General features: G+C 45.9%; 1 protein-coding gene across 1 annotated transcript in view; it reads right to left on the bottom strand.

Moving 5' to 3' along the window:
• The window catches only part of LOC308585698 (broad substrate specificity ATP-binding cassette transporter ABCG2-like), a 37,096-nt gene extending 14,291 nt beyond the window's left edge, over positions 1 to 22,805 (bottom strand). The window contains exons 1-9 of the mRNA XM_081191656.1: positions 22,691 to 22,805; positions 19,142 to 19,437; positions 15,170 to 15,229; positions 12,187 to 12,301; positions 10,696 to 10,848; positions 9,601 to 9,758; positions 6,553 to 6,704; positions 996 to 1,124; positions 22 to 287 (exon numbers count right to left, since the gene is read on the bottom strand). Of these exons, the coding sequence (XP_081047782.1) occupies positions 22 to 287; positions 996 to 1,124; positions 6,553 to 6,704; positions 9,601 to 9,758; positions 10,696 to 10,848; positions 12,187 to 12,301; positions 15,170 to 15,229; positions 19,142 to 19,431 (1,323 nt within the window). The 5' untranslated portion in view covers positions 19,432 to 19,437; positions 22,691 to 22,805. The remainder of the gene's footprint in view (positions 1 to 21; positions 288 to 995; positions 1,125 to 6,552; positions 6,705 to 9,600; positions 9,759 to 10,695; positions 10,849 to 12,186; positions 12,302 to 15,169; positions 15,230 to 19,141; positions 19,438 to 22,690) is intronic.
• Positions 22,806 to 25,512: the final 2,707 nt, after the last annotated feature.

Here is a 25,512-nt window from a genome sequence, read left to right as displayed (position 1 = left end):
GCAGACGGTTCTGCTCCTTACTTGCGCCACAGAAGCTTGGGGGTTTCGGATGAGGTTTTTGAGGGAGCGCTGAGAAACCCAGTAGAGCTGAGTGAGGAACCCGTTTGCATAGGTCACTTGATTCATGGGCCTTGGCTTCTTCTGAGGGAGCCCGTGGAGATTTTCATATTTCTTCAGCTGCTCCATCATGCTCTCGTACTGGGAGGAGCTGAGGTATTTCTCATGCAAGGAGTCCACCAGTGTCTTCTCCACGCCTTCCTCTTCCATGCCATTTTCATTACTGGTTTCTGGGGGGAAACAAAAAAGGGACCCCCCCCCATTTTTTAAAGGTAAAGGGACCACTGACCGTTAAGTCCAGTCGCGGACGACTCTGGGGCTGCAGGCTCATCTCGCTCTATAGGCAGAGGGAGCCGGCGTTTCTCCGCAGACAGCTTCTGGGTCATGTGGCCAGCATGACTAAGCCACTTCTGGCAAACCAGAGCAGCACACGGAAACGCCTTTACCTTCCCTCCAGAACGGTACCTATTTATCTACTTGCACTTTGACGTGCTTTCAAACAGCTAGGTAGGCAGGAGCAGGGATCGAACAACGGGAGCTCACCCCGTCGCGGGGATTCGAACCACCGACCTTCTGATCGGCAAGCCCTAGGCTCTGTGGTTTAGACCACAGCGCCACTCACATCTCCCCCGTTTTTTAGGGCTATATAATAGAATGCTTTTCAGAAATATAGTACAGTGGACCCTCTGCTTACGTTAGCCTTGGAGAACGTAAACTTTGGGTTGTGAAAGCGGCAAACCCAGAAGTATTTTTCCAGGTTTCGCCGCTCACACATGCACAGAAGTGCTCTATGCGCGCATGCACAGAAACAGTCCTCCGGTTGCGAATTCCTCGGGATGTGGCTGGACCTCCGGAATGGATCTCATTCAAAACTGGAGGTACCACTGTACTAGATCCCCAGTGGTGATCAAGAACCTCCCCCGATGTCAGCTTCTTACCTACGTTCTCCTGATCGTCGGTTTTCTTAAGTTTCTGACCACATTTGCTTGCAGCTACAGCCGTGGAGTCACCATTGATGATGTCCAGGAAGAAGTCAGCTGGGTTATTGAAAGGCTCGCACTCATACCCTGTAAAGGAAGAAAGAGAGTAAGCGTTGTACATGTAATGAGACTGAGGGTACATTCTTTCATATGTGGTGGACCTGGAAAAGGGTAAAAGAGTACAGTCGTACCGTTCGACTTCCAAAACATTTGGAAACCAAAGCGCGGCTTCTGATTGGCTGTAGGAAGCTCCTGCAGCCAATCGGAAGCCGCGGAAGGCCCGTCGGACGTTCGACTTCCAAAAACGGTTTGCAAACCGGAACATTGACTTCCGGGTTTGCGGCGATCGAGAGCCAGATCTTTCAAGAACTAAGCTGTTTGAAAACCAAGGTGCGACTATATTGGGAAATAATTCATAATGAATGGGGGGAAATGGTTTTAAGTACTTTAAAAAACAAACAAACCAGAGTTCCTTTTGTTCGGAATAACTCAGACGGAAATTCCCAGGTGCTGGAAAAGGTTATTTATGTATGCCACTCTATGGGCTCATGTTATGTTAGCCCCAAAATGGAAAACGAGCGAAGTCCCAACTAAGGAAGATTGGCAACTTAAATTGATGGAATATGCGTAGCTTGCGGACCTAACATATAGAATAAGAGAACAAGAACAACTTACATTTAAAGGAAAATGTTTAGTGAATAGAGGGAGGAAAATTGTGTTCATTTGCTAATTATTTTATATGATTTATCCTGCATTTGTGATCATGGAATCATAGAATAATGGAGTTGGATGGGACCACAAGGATCATCTAGTCCATGGGTAGGCAAACTAAGGCCCGGGGGCTGGATCTGGCCCAATCGCCTTCTAAATCCGGCCCGCGGACGGTCTGGGAATCAGCGTGTTTTTACATGAGTAGAATGTGTCCTTTTATTTAAAATGCATCTCTGGGTTATTTGTGGGGCCTGCCTGGTGTTTTTCCATGAGTAGAAGGTGTCCTTTTATTTAAAATGCATCTCTGGGTTATTTGTGGGGCATAGGAATTTGTTCATTTTCTTCTTCTTCAAAATATAGTCTGCCCCCCCCCCCACAAGGTCTGAGGGACAGGGAAAGTTTGCTCACCCCTGATCTAGTCCAACCCTCTGTAATGCAGGAATCCTTCACCCAACATGGGATTCGAACCCAGGATCCTGAGATTAAGAGTCTCATGCTCTGCCTATTGTTATTTATTGTTGGTAAGCTGCTTTGAGATTCATTTGAAGGAAAAGCAGCAGTGAAAAACAAGAAATCAATCAATCAAGTAAGTTATGTCAAATAAAAACTTTTGTGGAAGTTGTACTTCCCCACTGCTAGCACCTACCGTATTTTTGCTCTATAAGACTCACTTTTTCCCTCCTAAAAAGTAAGGGGAAATGTGTGTGCGTCTTATGGAGCGAATGCAGGCTGCGCGGCTATCCCAGAAGCCAGAACAGCAAGAGGGTTTGCTGCTTTCACTGTGCAGTGATCCCTCTTGCTGTTCTGGCTTCTGAGATTCAGAATATTTTTTTTCTTGTTTTCCTCCTCCAAAAACCAGGTGCGACTTGTGGTCTGGTGCGTCTTATAGAGCGAAAAATACGGTATTTTACCTCAATGGGAGTGGTCTTTCCCCAACAACACAGGTGACGACGTGAGTCACCACAGCTGTGTTCCAGAGCACATTTATGTAACAAATGAGACTTCTAAGCAAATTGCTTTTAAACACAGGTATGAACGAGACTAACACCAAATGTTTCCCTTGTTACCTGCCCCAGAACCTTGGAGTAAACAACAGGTAATAAATTGTAATTCTAATAATAAATTGTAGTTCTAATAATGAATAAATAAATAAATATACAGTGTTACTCAGAGCTGAGAAACAATGCCACAACTCTTAAGCCCCAGACTTGTATCCTGGAAACCCAACTTCTTTACTTAAGAATGGAATAGGGAGTTGTCTTCAACCCATATAAACCACACCTTAACACACAAGGGAGGCTCAATATCTAAGTGTGCTATGGAAGCTGATGTGTGTGTGCCTCTTTTTCTATGATTATTTATCCTGTGATAGGAATTTTGAGGTCTTAGATATGTGTTAAATGTTCATAAGTGTACCAACCAAGCACGTACATAGATCAGCACAGGAAGACCGACCTGAAACCATTTTTGATTCCCAAACTGACCAGATGTTTTCTATGCAAAGTCAAAGGAAAATGGAAACGCCTCCCCCGTTGTCTTTTCCTTCACAAATCCTGTCTCAAGGGCACATTTAAGATATGAATAGGGTGTGAACCTGTGACCTGGCTCAGGAACTAAGTATTTATCATTACAAAAGACTGGCCAGGCTCTCCGGCAATCCAATCAAGTGACCATTAAACAGGTAACCTGTCAGACGAGATAAACAGATTTCTGCTGTAGATAAACAGTTTTCTTTCTGTGATGTAGGTATGATGTATGGAGGAGTGGTCTTGAGCTCCAGGGCAGGGAATTAAAATGTCTTGTGATGGGATGATGAGCTGTTTGTGCGTAAAATCGTAGTCCCTCAGAGTTTGTTCAAGTCCACAAACCTCTGTCTGTGACGGAGCCCCTCAGACATGGCTGCTCTAGTCACTTGCAGATTCCGACAGTGGTTGCTTTCGGAATCGCTTCCAGCATAAAAGCTCCTTAACGGAAACACGTCTTCTGGACTCGCGGCGTGACAGTTTCCGGCGAGGAGTGGGTCTCCCTATGGGAGGTTCAGAAACCTCCCCACTGTTCTCACTGGACGTGTCCCTGAGCCCTCCCTCTTGCTCGCTTTCCCTCAGAGACCCACCTCTCCCCCTGCTGGTTCCTGCTTCAGCTGCTGGGTCTCTCCCAGCCTCCGTGAGCCCTTCCACCACCTGTCCCTCCGATGGCAGTTCCCTGACATGTCTATATAAGGGTTGGTGGAGGAGGCTCTTGAGAGTCCCATGGACTGCAAGAAGATCAAACCAATCCATTCTGAAGGAAATCAGCCCTGAGTGCTCACTGGAAGGACAGATCCTGAAGCTGAGACTCCAATACTTTGGCAGGAGCAGGGACCGAGCAACGGGAGCTCACCCCGTCGCGGGGATTCAAACCGCTGACCTTCTGATCGGCAAGTCCTAGGCTCTGTGGTTTAGACCACAGCACCACCCGCGTCCCTCTAATTGTTGGGTTAACGAACGTCAAAAAGATCTATAAGCATCTTTTCTTTCAATGCAGAGAGCTTGCCTAGACTTCACACAAATTCCCCAGATACAATGCAATATGGTAACCAGGTCCTTCTTTCTTAAGGGCTAAATAGGAGTCAGAGAAGTGGCAGCTATTGCAGATTATGCCCCAATTCAGGTGAAATTGGCACTTTGCAATAAATAAGTGGGTTTTGGGTTGCAATTTGGGCACTCAGTCTCTAAAAGGTTCGCCATCACTGCCCTAGGGGTCCCTTCCAACGCTACAACTCTATGATTCTATGCTTAATTTTGACACCAGAGGAACAAAAGCAAGGTGAAACAATCCTGTACATTTGGATTCAAATTTTGTGTGTGTGTTCAGCGCTACAGTGGATGCTTGGGTTGGGAACGTGATCCGTGTGGGATGCACGTTCGCAACCCACAGTGTTCGCAACCCACAGCCACGCGTCTGCACACGTGTGGGTTGTGATTCGGCATGTCTGCCCATGCACAAAGCACGATTTAGTGCTTCTGCACTGCGCAGCCACAGTAACCCTTTCCAGTACTTCCGGTTTTCGGCGGTCCGTAACTCAAAAAAGCGCAACCTGAAGCATCTGTTCCCCGAGGTATGACTGTACAGTGGTACCTCAGGTTACATACGCTTCAGGTTACAGACTCCACTAACCCAGAAATAGTGCTTCAGGTTAAGAACTTTGCTTCAGGATAAGAACAGAAATTGTGCTCTGGCGGCACGGCGGCAGCAGCAGGAGGCCCCATTAGCTAAAGTGGTGCTTCAGGTTAAGAACAGTTTCAGGTTAAGAACAGACCTCCAGAACGAATTAAGTACTTAACCTGAGGTACCACTGTACTAACAACAGAGAGGGCAATCCCCAACAGAACAGCCTCCTTCCCTGGGGGCAACTCTCACTATGCCTTCATCATAATTTATCTTGTTCACACCTGCAAAGAGATGGAACTGCTATCATGCTCTTTCCCTCCTTCAGGGTTTTTTCGTGGCAAGAAGAAAGACGGAGGAAGCAGTGGCGGGAAGGGAGAGAATGGAAGAATTCCAATTGGCTTGTGCTATTTCCTGGAATCCCCATACAATTATGTAAAGGAGACATGGCAATTGGCCATTAAAAGGCTTGTCTGGAAGCGCCCACAGTCCCTAGTATATAATGAGATGAAAAAAATGTTGAAATATACATTTATAAAGAAACCAGAAGCATTTTTACTAGGCATTGTGGGGAATGATATAAATAGAAAGGAATGTAAGCTCTTTTTATATGCAATAACAGCAGCAAGAATATTACTGGCCCAAAAATGGAAGCAAGAAGTATTACCGACGATTGAAGAATGGAGGATGGAGTTAATAGACTATGCAGAACTAGATAAACTAACAGGAAGGATTCGAAACCGGCAGGACCAGAAATTCACGGAAGACTGGAGTAAATTTACGGACTATTTGAAAAGTATTTGCGAAGATCAGACGACGTTTGTAGGTTTGCAAGAAGTTTTGTGAGGAGTATTATTGGAAGTATTGCAAAAATGGAGAAGGGGAAGGATGATTTGTTAAGAGGTGTAAAGGCAATATAAAGCTAAGAAATGCATAAGAAGTGGTTAAAACAGTGGAGCATCAGAGGTGCTGATGGAAGTCTAAAAAGATTGTATTAGTGATAAGTTTTGTGGTACATGTTATAATTTATATGTTAAAATCAATAAAAATTATTTAAAAAGAGAGAGAGAGACAGAGACAGTCCCAGAAGTCTCTCTGCTAGGGTCTCCAAGGCGAATCTTGATCTTGACATGAAATCTGCGTGCCATTGGCAGCTCTCAGTTGTCTACAAAAGCTTCAGTGAACCCCTTGAGTTTTCTAATCCCTGCTCTGGTGAGTTTTGCTGACATTCCCGCGCCTACAAACTCTTATAATAACTGTCGGAATCGCCACTCGGCCAAGCCGATAAGGCCTCATTTTCCTCTGAGCTGAGCCTTTGAAATCGCCTCCGACACGTTTAATGGCCTGAGCCTTTGATAAGGCCTCGAGGACATTCTATCCAGCAGGGTTCCCAGCACAGGGAAGAGACGAGAGGTTTGGCTACATTGTATAGAGTTTTATTTCTTACTATGCAGACAGCTAAGAAATATACATCCTCTCTCTTCGAAAGCAGAGAGCAACTGAACAAAGGAACAGAGGAAACAGGAAACCACTAACGTCACATCCCGTCTCCCTTTCCCGTGAGACTGCAAGGTCTCTGGAATGTAAACAGAGTCCTGTGACTCCCAGCAGCTACCTAGTGAGAAACAGAAACTAACAATAACAAGAGCAAACTTACCAATAGACTGGAAATACCCCAGGGCTTCCTTTGCGGGTCCATGATAGAGTACCTTCCCCAAAGCCAGCAACGTCAAGCTATCGAACAGCTTGAAGATGGAATAGCGAGGTTGGTGGATGGAAAAAATGATGGTTCTGCCTCTTCTGGAGAGCCTAGGATGAAAAGCCGCACCTTTTAAGTTTTAGCCCTCTCGGTGAGGAAGGACGATGACAAAAATGCAAAAAACCACACAAGTCTTCCCCCAGGCCTTAAATTTACAAACAGGATGCTGCCGCCTTTCTAAAGCTAAGCAAGGTTGGGTTTCTCAATGCCTCGATGGCCGACCACCTAGGGCAACATCCCCAAACTCGGCCCTCCAGATGTTTTGGGACTACAACTCCCATCATCCCTAGATACCCAGCTCTACCTCTCTTTCAAATCAGAACCAGTGAAGGCGGTGAAGGTCCTGTGTGAGTGCCTGGAGGCGGTTGGTGGATGGATGGCGGCTAACAGATTGAGGCTGAATCCTGACAAGACTGAAGTACTGTTTTTGGGGGACAGGGGGCGGGCGGATGTGGAGGATTCCCTGGTCCTGAATGAGGTAACTGTGCCCCTGAAGGACCAGGTGCGCAGCCTGGGAGTCATTTTGGACTCACAACTGTCCATGGAGGCGCAAGTTAATTCTGTGTCTAGGGTGGCTGTCCATCAGCTCCACCTGGTACGCAGGCTAAGACCCTACCTGCCCGTGGACTGTCTCGCCAGAGTGGTGCATGCTCTAGTTATCTCCCGCTTGGACTACTGCAATGCGCTCTACGTGGGGCTACCTTTGAAGGTGACCCGGAAGCTGCAATTAATCCAGAATGCGGCAGCTACACTGGTGACTGGAAGTGGCCGCCGGGACCACATAACACCGGTTCTGAGAGATCTGCATTGGCTCCCAGTACATTTCCAAGCACAATTCAAAGTGTTGGTGGTGACCTTTAAAGTCCCAAACGGCCTCAGCCCTCTATACCTGAAGGAGCGTCTCCACCCCCATTGTTCAGCCCGGACACTGAGATCCAGTGCCGAGAGCCTTCTGGTGGTTCCCTCATTGCGAGAAGTAAGGTTATAGGGAACCAGACAGAGGGCCTTCTCGGTAGTGGCGCCCGCCCTGTGGAACGCCCTCCCAGCAGATGTCAAAGAGAAGGACAACTACCAGACTTTTAGAAGACATCTGAAGGCAGCCCTGTTTAGGGAAGTTTTTAATATTTGGTGCTGTATTGTTTTTAACACTTGATTGGAAGCCGCCCAGAGTGGCTGGGGAAACTCAGCCAGATGGGCGGGGTATAAATAAATTATTATTATTATTATTATTATTATTATTATTATTATTATTATTATTATTATTATTATTACAGGACCAGTGGTCAGGAATGGTGGGAATTGTAGTCCCAAAACATTTTGAAGGCCAAGTTTGGGGATGCCTAACCTAGGGGACCCTATGTACAGCGCCTTAAGATCACAAGGAAATCCCTGCTGCATTAGACCAGACACCCATCTGGTCCAGAATCCTGTTCTTACAGTGGCCGACCAGGTGTCTATGGGGAGTCCATGACCAGGACCTCTCCAGCAGCTGATATTCTGACAGTGGAGGGTAGAAAATATGCATCATGCTTGGTGCCACAGATGGCCTTTATCCTCTGTGAATCTGAGGACAATGATGGCCGAAAGGCAGGGTAGAAATAAATATATCTATATATTGGTCCATCATTGCAGACCCTCCAGGTGTCCCTATTTCCCAGAGACAGTCACAGATTTGCAGAAGCCGTCCTGGTGTCCGATTTGATCCCGGAATGCCCTCTTTTCCTTAGGATGTTCCTATTTTCATTGGAGAAATGTTGGAGGGTGTGGAGTAGGATTCCCCAGGGATTTTTTCCCCAGCTGGGAGTCACCGGAACACAGTTCCGGCACCTCTCAGGTGAGCGCCATTGCCATTCTAAGAGAACAGTTCCGGCACCTAGAAAAACAGCACTGGGAGTCCCTATTTTCATTGGAGAAATTTTGTAGGGTATGGTAGGACACACACACACACACACATATACACATATATACATATACATATACATATATATACCGTATTTTTTGCTCTATAAGGCTCACTTTTTCCCTCCTAAAAAGTAAGGGGAAATGTGTGTGCGTCTTATGGAGCGAATGCAGGCTGCGCGGCTATCCCAGAAGCCAGAACAGCAAGAGGGATTGCTGCTTTCACTGCGCAGCGATCCCTCTTGCTGTTCTGGCTTCTGAGATTCAGAATATTTTTTTTCTTGTTTTCCTCCTCCAAAAACTAGGTGCGTCTTGTGGTCTGGTGCATCTTATAGAGCGAAAAATACGGTATATATATGTCCTATCATACCCTCCAAAATATGGCATTGCTATTATTATTATTATTATTATTATTATTATTATTATTATTATCACACACACATTCTTTATTATGGCCCAAAGACCCGCAAAAACAATTTTGAAAAATTGCTTCATAATCAAAACTACGGTGGACGCTCAGGTTGCAAACGTGATCTGTGCAGGAGGCATGTTCGCAACCCGCAGCACCACATTTGTGCACGCACGGGTTGTGCTTCTGCGCATGCGCAAAGCATGATTTAGCACTTCTGCACATGTGCAACCGCCAAAACCCGGAAGTAACCCGTTCTGGTACTTCCGGGTTTCGGCGGGTCTGTAACCCAAAAAAACACAACCTGAAGCATCTGTAACCTGAGGTATGACTGTATAACTATTACAGTGGTACCTCGGGTTACATACGCTTCAGATTACATACGCTTCAGGTTACAGACTCCGCTAACCCAGAAATAGTGCTTCAGGTTAAGAACTTTGCTTCAGGATGAGAACAGAAATCGTGCTACAGCAGCGCGGCGGCAGCAGGAGGCCCCATTAGCTAAAGTGTTGCTTCAGGTTAAGAACAGTTTCAGGTTAAGTACGGACCTCCGGAACGCATTAAGTACTTAACCCGAGGTACCACTGTATTATTATTATTATCCTTAAGCACTTCCAAGAAGGGATAGTGCTTCTTACCTCTTTAGCAGGAGGAGAACAGCGTTGGCAGTGCTGGCATCTAGGCCTGTCGTGGGTTCGTCTAGGAATAGCACTGGCGGTTCAGTGATCAGTTCCATTGCTATATTAGTCCTCTTCCGTTCTCCCCCAGACACGCCTCGAATCAGTTCAGTTCCTACCTGCAAAAAAATTAATTTAGGCATACCAAGCGTGCATCAGACACTGGAAAAACACCTCTAAGTGGTGTTATGGTATTCAAGCTGAGAAGTTAGGAAGCTATACAGTTACTGACTGATACCTATGTGCATGAAAGCAGCCTCTGCCCCAACCCCTTTTTCTTTGTGCTTTCTGGAACAAGCAAGAAGCCCTGTGAAATGGCTCCCAGCTCAAGTGTATAAAATCTCTCTAAAAGGGAGATTTCACAGCCTGCATCTTTTCCAACCCAAAGATTGCATGATCCTTTCTGTAAGGCAACCAAATCATTTTCTTTTTAAGTTATTTGTTCATCTTTGTTTCGCTACCAGCAGATAGAGACTTGTTTGCTGTAACTTTTGCAAAAAACTCTGTGAATATAAAGCTTCACTTATTTGGAAAGCTAAGTGTCTGTGATTTATTCTAGCCTAAGTATTTTGTGGGTAACAGTTGTTTAAAGGGGGGTGAAGGCATAAGTAAATCTAACCAAGTTTTAAGGTGCTTTGAGCAATCACCCCTCTGCTACAAGAGAGTAAAGATCTTTCTTCCAAACTTCTCTCTCTAACATGGGGCGGGTAGGGTCACACTATTAACACTACCGTATTTTTCGCTCTATAAGACGCACCAGACCACAAGATGCACCTAGTTTTTGGAGGAGGAAAACAAGAAAAAAAATATTCTGAATCTCAGAAGCCAGAACAGCAAGAGGGATCGCTGTGCAGTGAAAGCAGCAATCCCTCTTGCTGTTCTGGCTTCTGGGATAGCTGCGCAGCCTGCATTCGCTCCATAAGACGCACACACATTTCCCCTTAATTTTTAGGAGGGAAAAAGTGAGTCTTATAGAGCAAAAAATACGGTAAGTTTGTGCTAACAGCTATGGGGATATCAGCAAAACCTTTTAAATTACCCCCAAGATGTGCTCACCTTAGTATCAGCCACTTTGCTCAGCCCCAGCTCATTGATAATCTGGACTACACGCTCTTCCTTCTCCTGAAAGCTGATAGAGTTCGGAAGCCGCAAGGCTGCTGAGAACAGCAGATTCTCCCTCACTGTCATTGTTCCCATGACAACATCATCCTGAAAGCAGAATATTTTGACTGTAAGAAAGCACATGCAAAGGAATATCGTTCTTCCCTCCGCCCTGCCATTCCAGGTGCAGAAACTGAATGCACTAGCAGCTGACTCTTACTTCAAGAAAGCCCCTTAATTTTAATGGGTCTACTCTCTGTTTAGGCCCCATCTGCCCTATAAATTCAAAGCAGCATCATACCATTTTAAACAGTCATGGCTTCCCCCCTAGGAATCCTGGGAGCTTTGTTAAGGATGCAGAGATTTGTTATTGACGGAGACAGAGTCTTGCAGTAAATAAAAAAAGACCATGCAGAGTCAAAGGTCCAAAAGAAAAAGCTTTTACAGTGGTACCTTGGTTCTCAAACGCCTTGGTACTCAAACAACTTGGAACCCAAACACTGCAAACCTGGAAGCAAGTGTTCCGGTTTGCAAACTTTTTTCAAAAGTCGAACATGCTCCGTTTTGAGTGCCACACTTCCATTTTCAGTGTTACGCTGAGGTCTGTCTGTTTTGCTGTTTATTTTGTGTTTTTACGACTCATTTTGTTTTCTTTTGGTGACTGTGTGGGACCCAGTTCAGCTACTGATTGATTGATTGTGTGACTGCCGTACATTGTTTATTGCTTTCATTTTATGGATCAATGGTCTTGTTAGATAGTACAATTCATGTTAAATTGCTGTTTAAGGGGTGGTTTTTAAAAGTCTGGAACGGATTAATCCATTTTGCATTACTTTCTATGGGAAAGCATGCCTTGGTTTTGGAACACTTTGGTTTTGGAACGGACTTCCGGAACGGATTAAGCTTGAGAACCAAGATACCACTGTCCTAAAAGGCAAAGGCTTGTTACAAAAAATTTCAGACACACAAGGTACAAATGAAAGTTAGAGAGAGTGATAGAGAGCAGTTCGCTGAGTGCAGGAATTTCTCCCTCCTGGCTCAGTGTGACCTTGAGATAGTCAAAACAATATTTGCATCGGAAATGAACCTTCTAGAATCTTCCAGAATTTTCTAGCACTTTCCAGTTTCTGCCCACAAAGACTTTAGTCATGACAGTTAGGAGGCCCTTATTCCCCTCACAGACCTACAGTTCTTAAAGTGGTTTAACAGTCAGTCCTTCTTCCAAGGGAACTCTGGGAATTGTAGTTCTGTGAGGGGGGAAGAGGAGTTCCACAGCTCTCAGCAACTCTAGTTCCCAGGATTCTTTGGGGGGAAGCCGTGGCTATTTGAAGTGGTATGATAGTGCTTTGACTGTGTCATGCTGATGGGTGCTTATCATCCCAAGAACTGGGGTGGTGGGGGAAACAGATATAGCAGAAGCAAAATCCAAACGGCTGAGACACTCACCTGAACTACATATCCTGAGATGCACTTGAAATTGGGAGGTTGTGGGACACCATCTATAAGAACATCCCCTGACAAGCCAGCAGGATCTTTTCGAGCAGCCAAAACATCTAGGAGGCTAAAGGTAAAGGACGCGACAGTTGTTCAGTTGCAGACGACTCTGGGGTTGCGACACTCATCTCGCTTTACAGGCCAAGAGAGCCGCCGTTTGTCCACAGACAGTTTTTCCGGGTCATGTGGCCAGCATGACTAAGCCGCTTCTGGTGAACCAGAGCAGCACACGGAAATGCCGTTTACCTTCCCGCCACAGTGGTACCTATTTATCTACTTGCACTTTTGACGTGCTTTCGAACTGCTAGGTTGGCAGGAGCTGGGACTGAGCAATGGGAGCTCACCCCATTGCGGGGATTTGAACCGGCAACCTTCTGATCAGGAAGCCCAAGGCTCAGTGGTTTAGACCACAGCGCCACCCGTGTCTCTAGGAGGCTAGAGATGGTAAAATCCTCTAAGGATGTCACATAGAGGAGGGAGAAAGGTTGTTTTCTGCTGCTCCAGAGAAGCGGACACGGAGCAATGGATCCAAACTACAAGAAAGAAGATTCCACCTAAACATTAGGAAGAACTTCCTGACAGTAAGAGCTGTTTGACAGTGGAATTTGCTGCCAAGGAGTGTGGTGGAGTCTCCTTCTTTGGAGGTCTTTAAGCAGAGGCTTGACAACCATATGTCAGGAGTGCTCTGATGGTGTTTCCTGCTTGGCAGGGGGTTGGACTCGATGGCCCTTGTGGTCTCTTCCAACTCTATGATTCTATGATTCTATGAAATGTTCTGTCAAGTCCTCCTGCTTTTGAGACTACGATTTCCAACAGGGATAATGATGAACAACACAGCGAGTTCTTTTTCTGGACCCAAACTCTGAGGACTGTGTTATTCCTAACCAGCTCTGGAAGAGACATTCTCACTCTTAAAAACACTGATAAGCAAAAAAAAATTTTCATATAAAACAAACCAATGAGGAATTCAAATCTTGTGCTAAGGAAGCCCACTGGAAAGCAAGCAAATGATGCTCTTAAATGGAACATTGGAGAAACAGGTTATTACAGTGGTACCTTGGTTTGCATACGTCTTGGTTTGCATACGTTTTGGATTACAAACACATCAAGCCCAGAAGCGTGTGCCCCGGTTTGCAAACTTTTTTTGCATTACAATTTTTCTGATTACGAACAATTTTTTTTGGGAGGCCCCATTGGCAAAAGCATGCTTTGGGTTGCAACCTGCAACCAGAACATTTCATAGAATCATAGAATCATAGAATCATAGAGTTGGAAGAGACCACAAGGGCCATCAAGTCCAACCCCCTGCCAAGCAGGAAACACCATCAGAGCACTCCTGACATATGGTTGTCAAGCCTCTGCTTAAAGACCTGCCAAACGAACCTCCGGAACGGATTATGGTTGTAAACCAAGGTACCACTGTAGTGGATTATTGCTATGAATAAGTAGTGGTTCCAATACTTTGGTCTGGCAGGGCTCCTTTTGCTCCATGACTGCATGACAAGAAGAAATTCAGCAGCTGTGTTGGTGCTGCCATCGCTGTATCTGCAGGCTTAGAAAAGCCTTTCTATTCTTCAGGGACAGTCCTGGATTTACAAAAGCCGTCCCAGGTTCTGATTTGATCCTGGAATGTCCCACTTTTCCTTAGGATGCGCCTATTTTCATCGGAGAAATGTTGGAGGGTATGGAGCTATCCAACCCCCAACTCAGCATTGTACAGTGGTACCTAGGGTTAAATACTTAATTCGTTCCAGAGGTCCGTTCTTAACCTGAAACTGTTCTTAACCCGAAGCACCACTTTAGCTAATGGGGCCTCCTGCTGCCGCCGCACCGCCGGAGCACAATTTCTGTTCTTATCCTGAAGCAAAGTTCTTAACCTGAAGCACTATTTCTGGGTTAGCGGAGTCTGTAACCTGAAGCGTATGTAACCTGAAGCATATGTAACCCGAGGTACCACTGTATAGCGAAACTTTTTTTAATATTAAATGTGTTATTATGTTTTTATATGTGTTGGAAGCTGCCCAGAGAGGTTGGGGAAACCCAATCAGATGGGCGGGGTGTAAGTAATGATGATGATGATGAAGAAGATGATGATGATGATGGAATAGGGCATCCCTTTTTTCACTGGAGAAATGTTGGAGGGTATGCAGTTGTTTAAACTAGCACAGGCACCCTGACCCCCCCTTTCAAATGGCACCCCCAATTACATGTGACTTCAAATAGCATTCTTCAAGCACAATTTATACGCAATTAGGATTTTAAAGCCAATTCACAGCTTCACAGGCTTGCTCTGAAACCCAAGGAAGTGTGTCTGGAAGGGAGATTTGTAATCCTTTCTTTCCCGGACCTTTCTTCTTTCTTAATCCTCTTCCCCAAAACTGCTCTCCGTTCCATAAGCAGGGGGTGGGGACAGGCTTCTGGGCAAGCGGTTTCGACAGAGAAAGGAAAATCCTCACCCATCTCCAAAGCATGTGTTAAAGGTAAAGGGACCCCTGGCCATTAGGTCCAGTCGTGACCGACTCTGGGGTTGCGGCGTTCATCTCGCTTTATTGGCCAAGGGAGCCAGCGTACAGCTTCCGGGTCATGTGGCCAGCACGACTAAGCCGCTTCTGGCGAAGCAGCAGCGCACGGAAACGCCGTTTACCTTCCCGTCAGAGCAGTACCTATTTATCTACTTGCACTTGACATGCTTTCGAACTGCTAGGTTGGCAGGAGCAGGGACCGAGCAACAGGAGCTCACCCCGCCGCGGGGATTCGAACCGCCGACCTTCTGATCGGCAAGCCCTAGGCTCTATGGTTTAGACCACAGCGCCACCCACGTCCCCTAAAGCATGTGCTACTAGCTTCTAATTAAATAACAATAATTCCAAAAATCAAAGCTTTCTGATAACAGATTTCCCACACTACGTGGAATTTGGCCTTAAGATATACTCACGAAGATTTGCCGCTTCCCGTTGGTCCCAGGATAGCATTCATGCCTGGCCTCATGATGCCACTAGAAGTAAAAATGAATAAAAAGGAGGCTCAGTTTATCAATTGTTTTCTGCGTGATCTATGTGGCATAATGACATCAGATCCTTTTCCCATGTCTTCTGCCACACCAACGTTTTGTTACAGAAATTTCCGTTCTGGAATTGTTGGTGATATAAATGGTTCACCTGCTATTATTCTGCTCATAATTTTATTCCTCCACCTGCCCACAGGTGTTTGTGAAATCCTATATTTGGTGTTGAATCTGGATTCTTCAATACCTCCTCTTCCATTTTAAAATACCAAGTTTCTGGCCCATATGTATGGAAATATACAAAGAAACCTATGCCCTGCCCATTCACCGTATATTTCACTCCATAAGACGCACCTAGTTTTTAGAGGAGGAAAACAAGAAAAAAATATTCTGAACGAAACAGTGGATGTATGATTTTTGTGGTTCATGCTGTGGCCACAGACATGATATGTGATTTGGCGGTGAGTTTGGGGTAGCCCAATGCAAAAATCCTGAGGATCCATGTGGATCCGTGCTTTGTAACCAAGTTTTTGAGCCATTGCGGCCCCACGAAACAGTGGATGCGTGATTTTTTTGGTGCAGGCTGTAGCCATGGACATGCTATGTGATCTGATGGTGAATTTGGGGTGACTCAATGCAAAAATCCTGAGGATCCATGGGCTTTTACCTCCCCCCTCCCAGGCAGCCTCCTTTATCGCTAGCGTCCCTTATCTCCCTCCTGATCGCTTGACGATCAGCTGCTCAGCTGCTTCCTTTCAATACCCCCTTCCCTCTTGTTTACCTTAGTGTCTTTTCCTTAGCTGGAGCAGTTTTTTTGCTCCTCCTCTTCTTCTAATTTCTCTCCTCATTGCTTTAATCTTCCTGTCTCCTCTCCTTGCAAGTTCGCTGTCTTTATGTGATGGCCTGGGAATCCGATTCAGAGGCTGAACCGGAGGAATCCCAGCCTGCACAGGAGTCCCCGCCTCCAGGGCCGGCTGAGCCTTGATTCTGAAGTGCCTGCACCTGTGCCGGATCCTCAGGAGCAGGCACCAGGTGAAGCCACTCAGGCTCCGGAGGCGATTGAGGACGCATTGCCTACAGGTGCGCCTCTCCCAGCCCTGTCAGGGGAAAGTGAGTCTCCCCCTGGGTCCAGTAACCCACTGGCCTCTCCTGAGCTGCAGAAGCTCAGGGCAGAGAGGCTGAGGGAACTGGTTTCTCCCAGGAGGAGTGCTCGCCTTACGGCCAGGAGAGGCGGGTCACCTGGGGGCCGGGACCGCCCCTGGCCTCAGAGAAGATAAAGGCCAGTCAGCCCTGTCCCAGGTTGCGGGAGCAACGTCGCTGAAGAGCTGTTTCGGCCAGCATCCAGTCCTTTCCCCCCCAGACTTCCTGTCCTTGCCCGGCTCCTTGCTGTGGACCCCGCTTCGCCCGTGGAGGACTGTCTGCCAAACCTCGACTCAGGTCGTGGACCTCACCCCACGGTAATCTCTCCCCTGGACCAGCACACTTTACCTCCCTCCTCCCAGGCAGCCTCCTTTATCGCTAGAGTCCCTTATCTCCCCTCCCGATTGCTTCCTGATCAGCTGCTCAGTGGCTTTGTTTCAACACCCGCTTCCCTTAAGGCGGCCCTATTCAGGGAAGCTTTTAATGTATGATATTTTAGTGTTTTTTGGTTTCTGTGGAAGCCGCCCAGAGTGGCTGGGGAAACCCAGCCAGATGGGCGGGGTACAAATAATAAATTATTATTATTATTATTATTATTATTATTATTATTCCCTCTTTCTAAAAAAAAAGAAAGAAAAAAAGCACAATCTCCTTTTCGCCCCTGGGCAATTCGGCTCCAGGGACCACGCATTCGCTCCATAAGACGTACAGACATTTCCCCTTACTTTTTAGGAGGAAAAAATTCATCTTATGGAGCGAAAAATACGGTATCTGACTTTTAGAAGAAATCTGAAGGCAGCCCTGTTTAGGGAAGTTTTTAATGTTTGATGTTTTATTGTGTTTTTAATACTCTGTTGGGCCAGATGGGTGGGGTATAAGTAATAAATTATTATTATTATTATTATTATTATTATTATTATTATTATTATTATTATTATTATTGGTTTCCAATCTTCTCACTTTAAAAAGGAAGTCAAATGAAAGGAAGGCTATCTCCCTAGAATTTCTCAAGGCTTGAGGAAGTTTGTGCACATAACACTCTATTGTTTTCCAGATTTGGATGCTCTTTCATGTGCCTGCCCATATAATCAGATTGGCACTTGCATAATGTGGACCTTGCAGAGTAATTTAGTGGCTCTGAGCAGCAACAGTAGCAGCAGCAGCAGCATGGTGATGGCTTTGGATTCGGACTCGGAGGCTGAACCTGAGGAATCCCAGCCTGCACAGGAGTCCCCGCCTGCAGAACCAGCTGAGCTGGGGCTGGGGCATGAGCCTGAAGGGTCCTCACCTGTGCTGGATCCTCAGCTGCAGGCACCAGCTGTGTCTGCTCTGGCTCCTGAGGTGATGGGGGACCCATTGCCTGCAGGTGCTCCACTCTCAGCCCCGTCAGGGGAAGCTGAGGTTGCCTCTGGGTCCGGTAACCCTCCAACCTCTCCTGAGCTGCAGAGGCTCAGGGCAGAGAGGTGGAGGGAACTAAGTTCCTGCAGGAGGAGTGCTCGCCTCCAGGCCAGGAGAGGCGAATCACCTGTGGACCGGGTCCGCCCTATGCCTCGGGGCAGATAAAAGCCAGTCAGCCCCAGTCCCAGGTTGCGGGAGCAACATTGTTGGTAGCCTGTTCCTGCCTGAGTTCCTGACCCCACCCGACTCCCTGCCTTGGACCCAGCTTCAGCTTTGATGGACAGCCTCCATACTGCACCATTGACCTTGGACTAGACTCGGACCTCGCCTCTCAGTTAGCCCCCAGGACCAGCACAAGCATCCTGAAGGGAGAAGCCCATTCTTTTGATGGGAAGCTCAAGTCTCCCCAAGGGAAATGACACATCTAACATGTGGTACACATTCCTCCAGCAAATAAAACAACATAATTAAATCACGGCAGGCTTATAGGCAGAGGAGGATGGGATTGTGTCTCATACTGAGGCAAAGCTGAAGAATGGGATTGGATGCTCCTTTTTGACCTTTTCGAGGTGCCTGTTTCTGTCACACATGAGGGCCCTGCTTCAATAATGTATTCTCCCCATCTTTATGTCATATTGTCTCTTCGCCCTGCTTCCCAGTAGGCTTGCTGTAGACCTGGACCTCCCAAAGGCACATCCAGCACTTTAAGGCTGGGCTTTTCTCTCCACACACAAAATCTCGGCAAAGATATTTGCAGTGATCCTTTCAGAATTGTGCCATTAACTAAGCAATTGATATTGAGAACTCCCCCCCCCAAAAAAAATGATACCTAAAACTTCAGCTCACCCATTCCATTTACTATCTGAATACATTTATTGTCTTGAGCTCTCAATGAATCAGGAAGACGAGCTCCTTAGGTACCGTATTTTTCGCTCTATAAGACGCACCAGACCATAAGATGCACCTAGTTTTTGGAGGAGGAAAACAAGAAAAAATATATTCTGAATCTCAGAAGCCAGAACAGCAAGAGGGATCGCTGTGCAGTGAAATCAGCAATCCCTCTTGCTGTTCTGGCTTCTGGGATAGCTGCGCAGCCTGCATTCACTCCATAAGACGCACACACATTTCCCCTTACTTTTTAGGAGGGAAAAAGTGAGTCTTATAGAGCAAAAAATAATAATGTTTGATGCATTACTGTATTTTAATATTGTGTTGGAATCCGCCCAGAGTGGCTGGGGAAACCCAGCCAGATGGGCGGGGTATACATAAAAATTATTATTATTATTATTATTATTATTATTATTATTATTATTATTAAGACTTCCCCCAAAATTCTCTGTTAAGACGCATATTGCATGCACTTACTAGACGTTATGAAGGATTTTCTTCTCCACCACTTTCCGTTTGCACGGGGGTCCCCGGGACTGCTTGATGGAATACTGGATGCCGTGGAAACTCACCACTGACCCCCGAGGGGATCGGAGAGATTCTCTGGTTGGGACTGAACGCAGGAACGGACTCCCTCGTTCTGGTTCATTCCCAGGAGATACATTCCTAGGGTTGGACACAGCGGTTGTTCCTGCACCTTTGCTGCATGTTTCGAACTCTATCGGCCCAACACTGACAGAGTCTTCGATTTTCTTCAAGGTTCCCATCTGTCACTGCCAGAAATATTAAAATGCATTGAATTCGCTTTTGAACACTTTACAGCGGGTTTGAAGCACTCCCTTTGAGGATTCCAAGAAACGTGAAGAATCCCGTCATTTCTACAGCACTTTCAAGGCACAAATTATCGTCATCCCCAAAATAACATGCCTAAAATCTACCAGGCTTTACGGAAAGATTACTTAAGGGGTTTCTGCAAATATAACAGACACAACACAAGAGGGAAAAGGGATTGGGAGGGAAGAAGAAAATAAACAAGCACAGGCACAATTTCTTAAGGTGACATAGTTATTATAATTATCGCTTGGATGGAGACCATTCAGGGAGTAGAGGAGTCAAATGGCAGCTGGGTTCTTTCTCTGCCGGTGGATTGGGCCCCATTATCCCACTGAGATACAGGCAACTCTCAAGCTACGAAGGGGTTGCGCTCTGGAGAAAGCGTGTAAGGCCAAAATTGGGTATAGTCAAAATACATTGGGTTCAATGTCGGGTGCGATTGCCAAAGTCTTTTCCCCCAGATGCCTGCCTTTTTTTAACCCCCCCTTTTTTGCTAAGCACGTAAAACCAGTGGTATAGCGTGGGTTGCCAGTGCCCAGGGCAAGGCATGTATCCTTAGTACCACCTGCCTATAGGCTGGAATGAGGGGGCAATAGCTTGGCGACCTGCCCCAGTGGCAGCTGCAATGCCCCATGAGTGTTGAGCATGGCGGAAAGCTGAATGTGCTCAAGTTAGATGTGTTTGAGTTACCTGTACTCTCTTACAGCAGTTTTGTAACTACTCTTCCTGTTTCACAGACCAGGGATCATGAAGATAAGAGCTAATTCTTTGCCCTAGACAACTGGACCTGAGCCATCTATATTTTATGATATGGTTGTATAGATATAAATTTATGAATAATTCTAATCAAGCTTCGTTCCACTGTATAAGCAAAGCAGCTGACCTCATTTTTGCTCAGTATGTAGTATTCTAATAGGAGCTAGGTGTTCATTTAGCAATTCGAGAGCTTGTTAAAAGTACTGAAACAGGAATGAAACAACGGGCACAGTCCTCTGTGCAGTTCCCATTCATTGCACAACAGACAATAGAAAATGGAAGAAATACAACAATGGTCAGTGTTTACATTTCTGATACTGCAATCATATAAGATAAATACAAGAGTCCCATCAGTATTGGCATTCTGCGGGCTCCTGAAGACATACCTGTTAAAGCGCGGATTCCCCTGAACTGGACTTTTGGCTTTATTGTTTCAGCTGTTTTTTCACTCTTTTAATTGTTACACATTTTTAATTGTCTATTTAACTAGGGATGTTTTAATGCTCAATGGATTTGTTATGTAATAATAATAATAATAATAATAATAATAATAATAATAATAATAATAATATATGTCTATCCAGAAGCCCCACTGAATTCAGAATAAGGTTTGCGGAACTCAGTGAGACTTTGCTTTGAGCAGACATGTATAGAATTTTACTGCAAGCCAGAACGTCCCTAGATCAACTCATTCTTCCAGTACGAATTCACACAAGCCACTATCCGCCTCAGATCCTGCCACTGTGGCCACAATCCCACACCGCAGTCTAGCGATAATATCAGCCTACTTTACTGGAAGCTGCCTTATATTGAGTTGGCTCATTGGTCCACCTAGCTGAATATTGCCTTTCTCAACATTGCCCCATCCCATGTTCTTGAACTAAAACTCCCACCACCCCTGACCACTAGGCATGCTGGCTTGGAACGATGGGAGTCGTCGTAGTACAACAACACCTGGGGACCCAAGGCTGGTCTACACACTATAAGTGGCCAGAGCTCTCCAGAATTTTAGGCAGGAGTTCTTTCTGTCCTGGCTCTACCTGGAAACAGCAGGGATCGAACCTGGACCCTCACGTATAGAAAGAAGATGCTCTAGCGCTGAGCCATGGCCCTTGCCCTAAAATACAGGTGAACTATATTCTTATTATTACCTGCCTTTCACCCTGAGTTCCCAGGGCAGGTTACAGCGTTAAAACACAATACTGAAAACTTACAATCACAAAATTAAGGTGAGTCTTAAAACAAAAGCCAGGGTAATAAGGAGCACCTTAAGTATTTTCTGGAAGCTGGACAATGAAGGTGCCCGATGCAACTCTTTGGGGAATTATAGAATTGTAGAGTTGGAAGGGACCAAAAAGATTATCTCGTCCAAACCAGGAATCTTTTGCTCAAACCCACAACCTTGAGATTAAGTGTCTCCTGCTCTACTGACTGAGCTAACGGAACAACAAATCTGCAAATTGTTATTAATTCTGAATATTATTTTGCTCTCGTTCTGTTTCTTTACTTATGAAGAAAACTCAGAGAGCAGAGGGGAGTACAGACAGGCTTTCAGAAGTCAAGATGCTTGATTAAAAGGAGACCTTTAACTGGATCATCCTCTGTGAACTGATGCGAGTGCAAATTCAAGTTACAAAGAACTCATGATCAGCCATGTCTTCTGCATTAGCCCATTCCAAGGGGGGTGGCAAAAAGGGCTTTTAAAAAACCATTAAAGATTTTCTTGGTTTGCAAAAGCACATGCCTTGTCTCTTTTTTCAGGCTGTACAGTCTTTCTTACAAATCAGCTACATTTGTTGTGAGACATTAGTGTTGAGTACTGCTTTTGCAAGAAGATCAAACCTATCCATTCTTAAGGAAATTAGCCCCAAGTGCTCACTGGAAGGACAGATCCTGAAGCTGAGGCTCCAATACTTTGGCCACCTCATGAGAAGAGAAGACTCCCTGGAAAAGACCCTGATGTTGGGAAAGATGGAGGGCACAAGGAGAAGAGGACGACAGAGGACGAGATGGTTGGACAGTGTTCTCGAAGCTACCAGCATGAGTTTGACCAAACTGCAGGAGGCAGTGGAAGACAGGAGGGCCTGGCGTGCTCTGGTCCAGGGGGTCACGAAGAGTTGGACACGACTAAACAACAACAACAAACTGCCTTCTCTGCAGAGCAGCCCAGCAGACTCCCAGCCCTCTGAAAACTTAGCCCCAAGTAAGTAACACAAATTTCAGATAGCAGTGAGGCGAAAAGAGTGACAGGCAAAATAGCCATTACATAGCATCCTCTCTACTTCCACTGCCCAAGCGATTCAGTACCTCTTTGGTTCTGTTGCTGCCCAAAAGCTCCCGGTCCGATTCAGCTCAGCTGTCTACAGGTCTCTCCCCAGCAGAACTGAAGGTGAAAACCGCTATTCCCTGGTTGCTGCTGACTCAGTTCAAGGCAACTTACATAAACTTTTGTTTGAGGAACTCTCACTCATTAGCAGCTTCTGATGCTGATGGGAGTGTCAAATTACTGCTGTCACGCAATCTCCCCTGAGGTCACTGGAGGAGAAGTCACAAGCAAAGAGTCAGCGTGCCTTTGTAAAGAGAATTTTAACCGTATTTTTGTTGTGGTTGGCTTTTTGTCTTTTTCTTTTGGCAGATAGGGGGGTTTCGGAAGATCGTCGGAGATGTAGGAAAAAGAATCTTCCAGTTTTGAATTTGGAGACGTCCCCTTTCTCCCACTGGTGATTCCACGTTTATCCCTGAAAAGCCGTGTAAGAAACTGCATGCAGGTTGCAAACATGACTGCCGGAATTCCTCCTGCTTTTCCAGGTTGCTGTTTGAAGCTGTGCCCTGTTCATGCCTCAATTTATAAATTGGACAGAAATTAAAAATCCTTTCCCCTTGCAATCTCTTTTTGTGTTGCTTCGCAACCAGTGGTGAAGTACAAGTAGGTTTTTACACACTCTCCCTAGAATAACATACCCTCCTCTCTGGATGTCCTATTCCATAATAGGCCGTAAGGTTACCAGATTTTTTTCAATGAATCCGGGGACACTTCAATGGATTTTGTATGGGGACTGATTTGTAAATCCGGGGGTTGTCCCCAGAAAACGGGGACATCTGGTAACCTTATAATAGGGACATCAAACAAACAAAACTTTCCCACCCTAAATGTATTTAATAATAATAATAATAATAATAATAATAATAATAATAATAATAATAATAATAATAATTTATTTATACCCCGCCCATCCGGCTGAGTTTCCCCAGCCACTCTGGGCGGCTCTCAATCAAATGTTAAAAACAGTACAGCATTAAATATTAAAAACTTCCCTGAACAGGGCTGCTTTCAGATGTCTTTTAAAGATAGGATAGCTGATTATTTCCTTCACATCTGCAGAGAGGGAGTTCCACAGGGCAGGCGCCACTACCGAGATGTCCCTCTGTCTGATTCCCTGTAACCTCACTTCTCGCAATGAGGGAACCGCCAGAAGGCCCTCGGCGCTGGATCTCAGTGTCCGGGCTGAACGATGGGGGTGGAGACGCTCCTTCAGGTATACAGGACCGAGGCCGTTTAGGGCTTTAAAGGTCAGCACCAACACTTTGAATTGTGCTCAGAAACGTACTGGGAGCCAATGCAGATCTCTCAGAACCGGTGTTATGTGGTCCCGGCGGCCACTTCCAGTCACCAGTCTAGCTGCCGCATTCTGGATTAATTGCAGTTTCCGGGTCACCTTCAAAGGTAGCCCCACGTAGAGCGCGTTGCAGTAGTCCAAGCGGGAGATAACTAGAGCATGCACCACTCTGGTGAGACAGTCTGCAGGCAGGTAGGGTCTCAGCCTGCTTACCAGGTCGAGCTGGTAGACAGCCGCCCTGGACACAGAATTAACTTGCGCCTCCATGGACAGCTGTGAGTCCAGAATGACTCCCAGGCTGCACACCTGGTCCTTCAGGGGCACAGTTAACCCATTCAGGACCAGGGAATCCCCCACACCCTAACCCTAATCCTAACCCTATCCCTCAAAAACAGTACTTCTGTCTTGTCAGGATTCAACCTCAATCTCTTAGCTGCCATCCATCCTCCAACTGCCTCCAGGCACTCACACAGGACCTTCACCGCCTTCGCTGGTTCTGATTTAAAGGAGACAGATAGCTGGGTGTCATCTGCATACTGATGAACACCCAGCCCATATGTATCCCACTGTCCTTTATTTGCTGTTGTGCATGTAGTTCCAGAATACTGTCTTGCAGTTTAAGTACAGTCGTACCTCGGAAGTCGAATGGAATCTGTTCTGGAAGTCCGTTCGACTTCCAAAACTTTTGGAAACCAAAGCGCAGCTTCTAATTGGCTGCAGGAAGCTCCTGCAGCCAATCAGAAGCCACAAAAGCAGCATCAGACGTGTGGGTTCCAAAGAACGTTCACAAACTGGAACACTCACTTCCAGGTTTGCGGCATTCAGGAGCCAAAACATTCGACTTGCAAGGTGTTCGACTTCTGAGGTATGGCTATACAACACAGCCTGGAAACATCTTACTTCTGAGTAGACAGTGTCAAGTGCCATTTACAATAAAGGAATAAACACTCCATATGTTTCCTAAGAAATGGCTGGCTGTGGAAGCATTGCAATGAAATAATTTAAAGCGCATTGGTGACCTTTTCCTTTGAAAATATAGGAAGTGCTTTGTATGCCAGCTTCACCATTCCTTTACAGTGGTACCTCGGGTTAAGTACTTAATTCATTCCGGAGGTCTGTTCTTAACCTGAAACTGTTCTTAACTTGAAGCACCACTTTAGCTAATGGGGCCTCCTGCTGCCGCATTGCCGCCACACAATTTCTGTTCTCATCCTGAAGCAAAGTTCTTAACCCGAGGTACTATTTCTGGGTTAGCGGAGTCTGTAACCTGAAGCGTATGTAACCTGAAGTGTATGTAACCCGAGGTACCACTGTATTTGGTGCAGGGATTTTATTTTAGGATAAACAGGACTCTGTTTTTGCACCCACCCACACCACTTTAAATTGTTCTCTGGAGTACTGTGTCCAGTTCTGGGCACCACAGTTCAAGAAGGGCACTGACAAACTGGAACGTGTCCAGAGGAGGGCAACCAAAATGGTCAAAGGCCTGGAAACGATGCCTTATGAGGAACGGCTAAGGGAGCTGGGCATGTTTAGCCTGGAGAAGAGGAGGTTAAGGGGTGATATGATAGCCATGTTCAAATATATAAAAGGATGTCACATAGAGGAGGGAGAAAGGTTGTTTTCTGCTGCTCCAGAGAA

Source organism: Podarcis bocagei (genome assembly GCF_964188305.1).
Source record: "Podarcis bocagei genome assembly, chromosome: 4".
Taxonomy (NCBI): domain Eukaryota; kingdom Metazoa; phylum Chordata; class Lepidosauria; order Squamata; family Lacertidae; genus Podarcis; species Podarcis bocagei.
The sequence above is the reverse complement of the archived record's forward strand: the minus strand, read 5'-3'. Positions and strand labels throughout refer to the sequence as shown.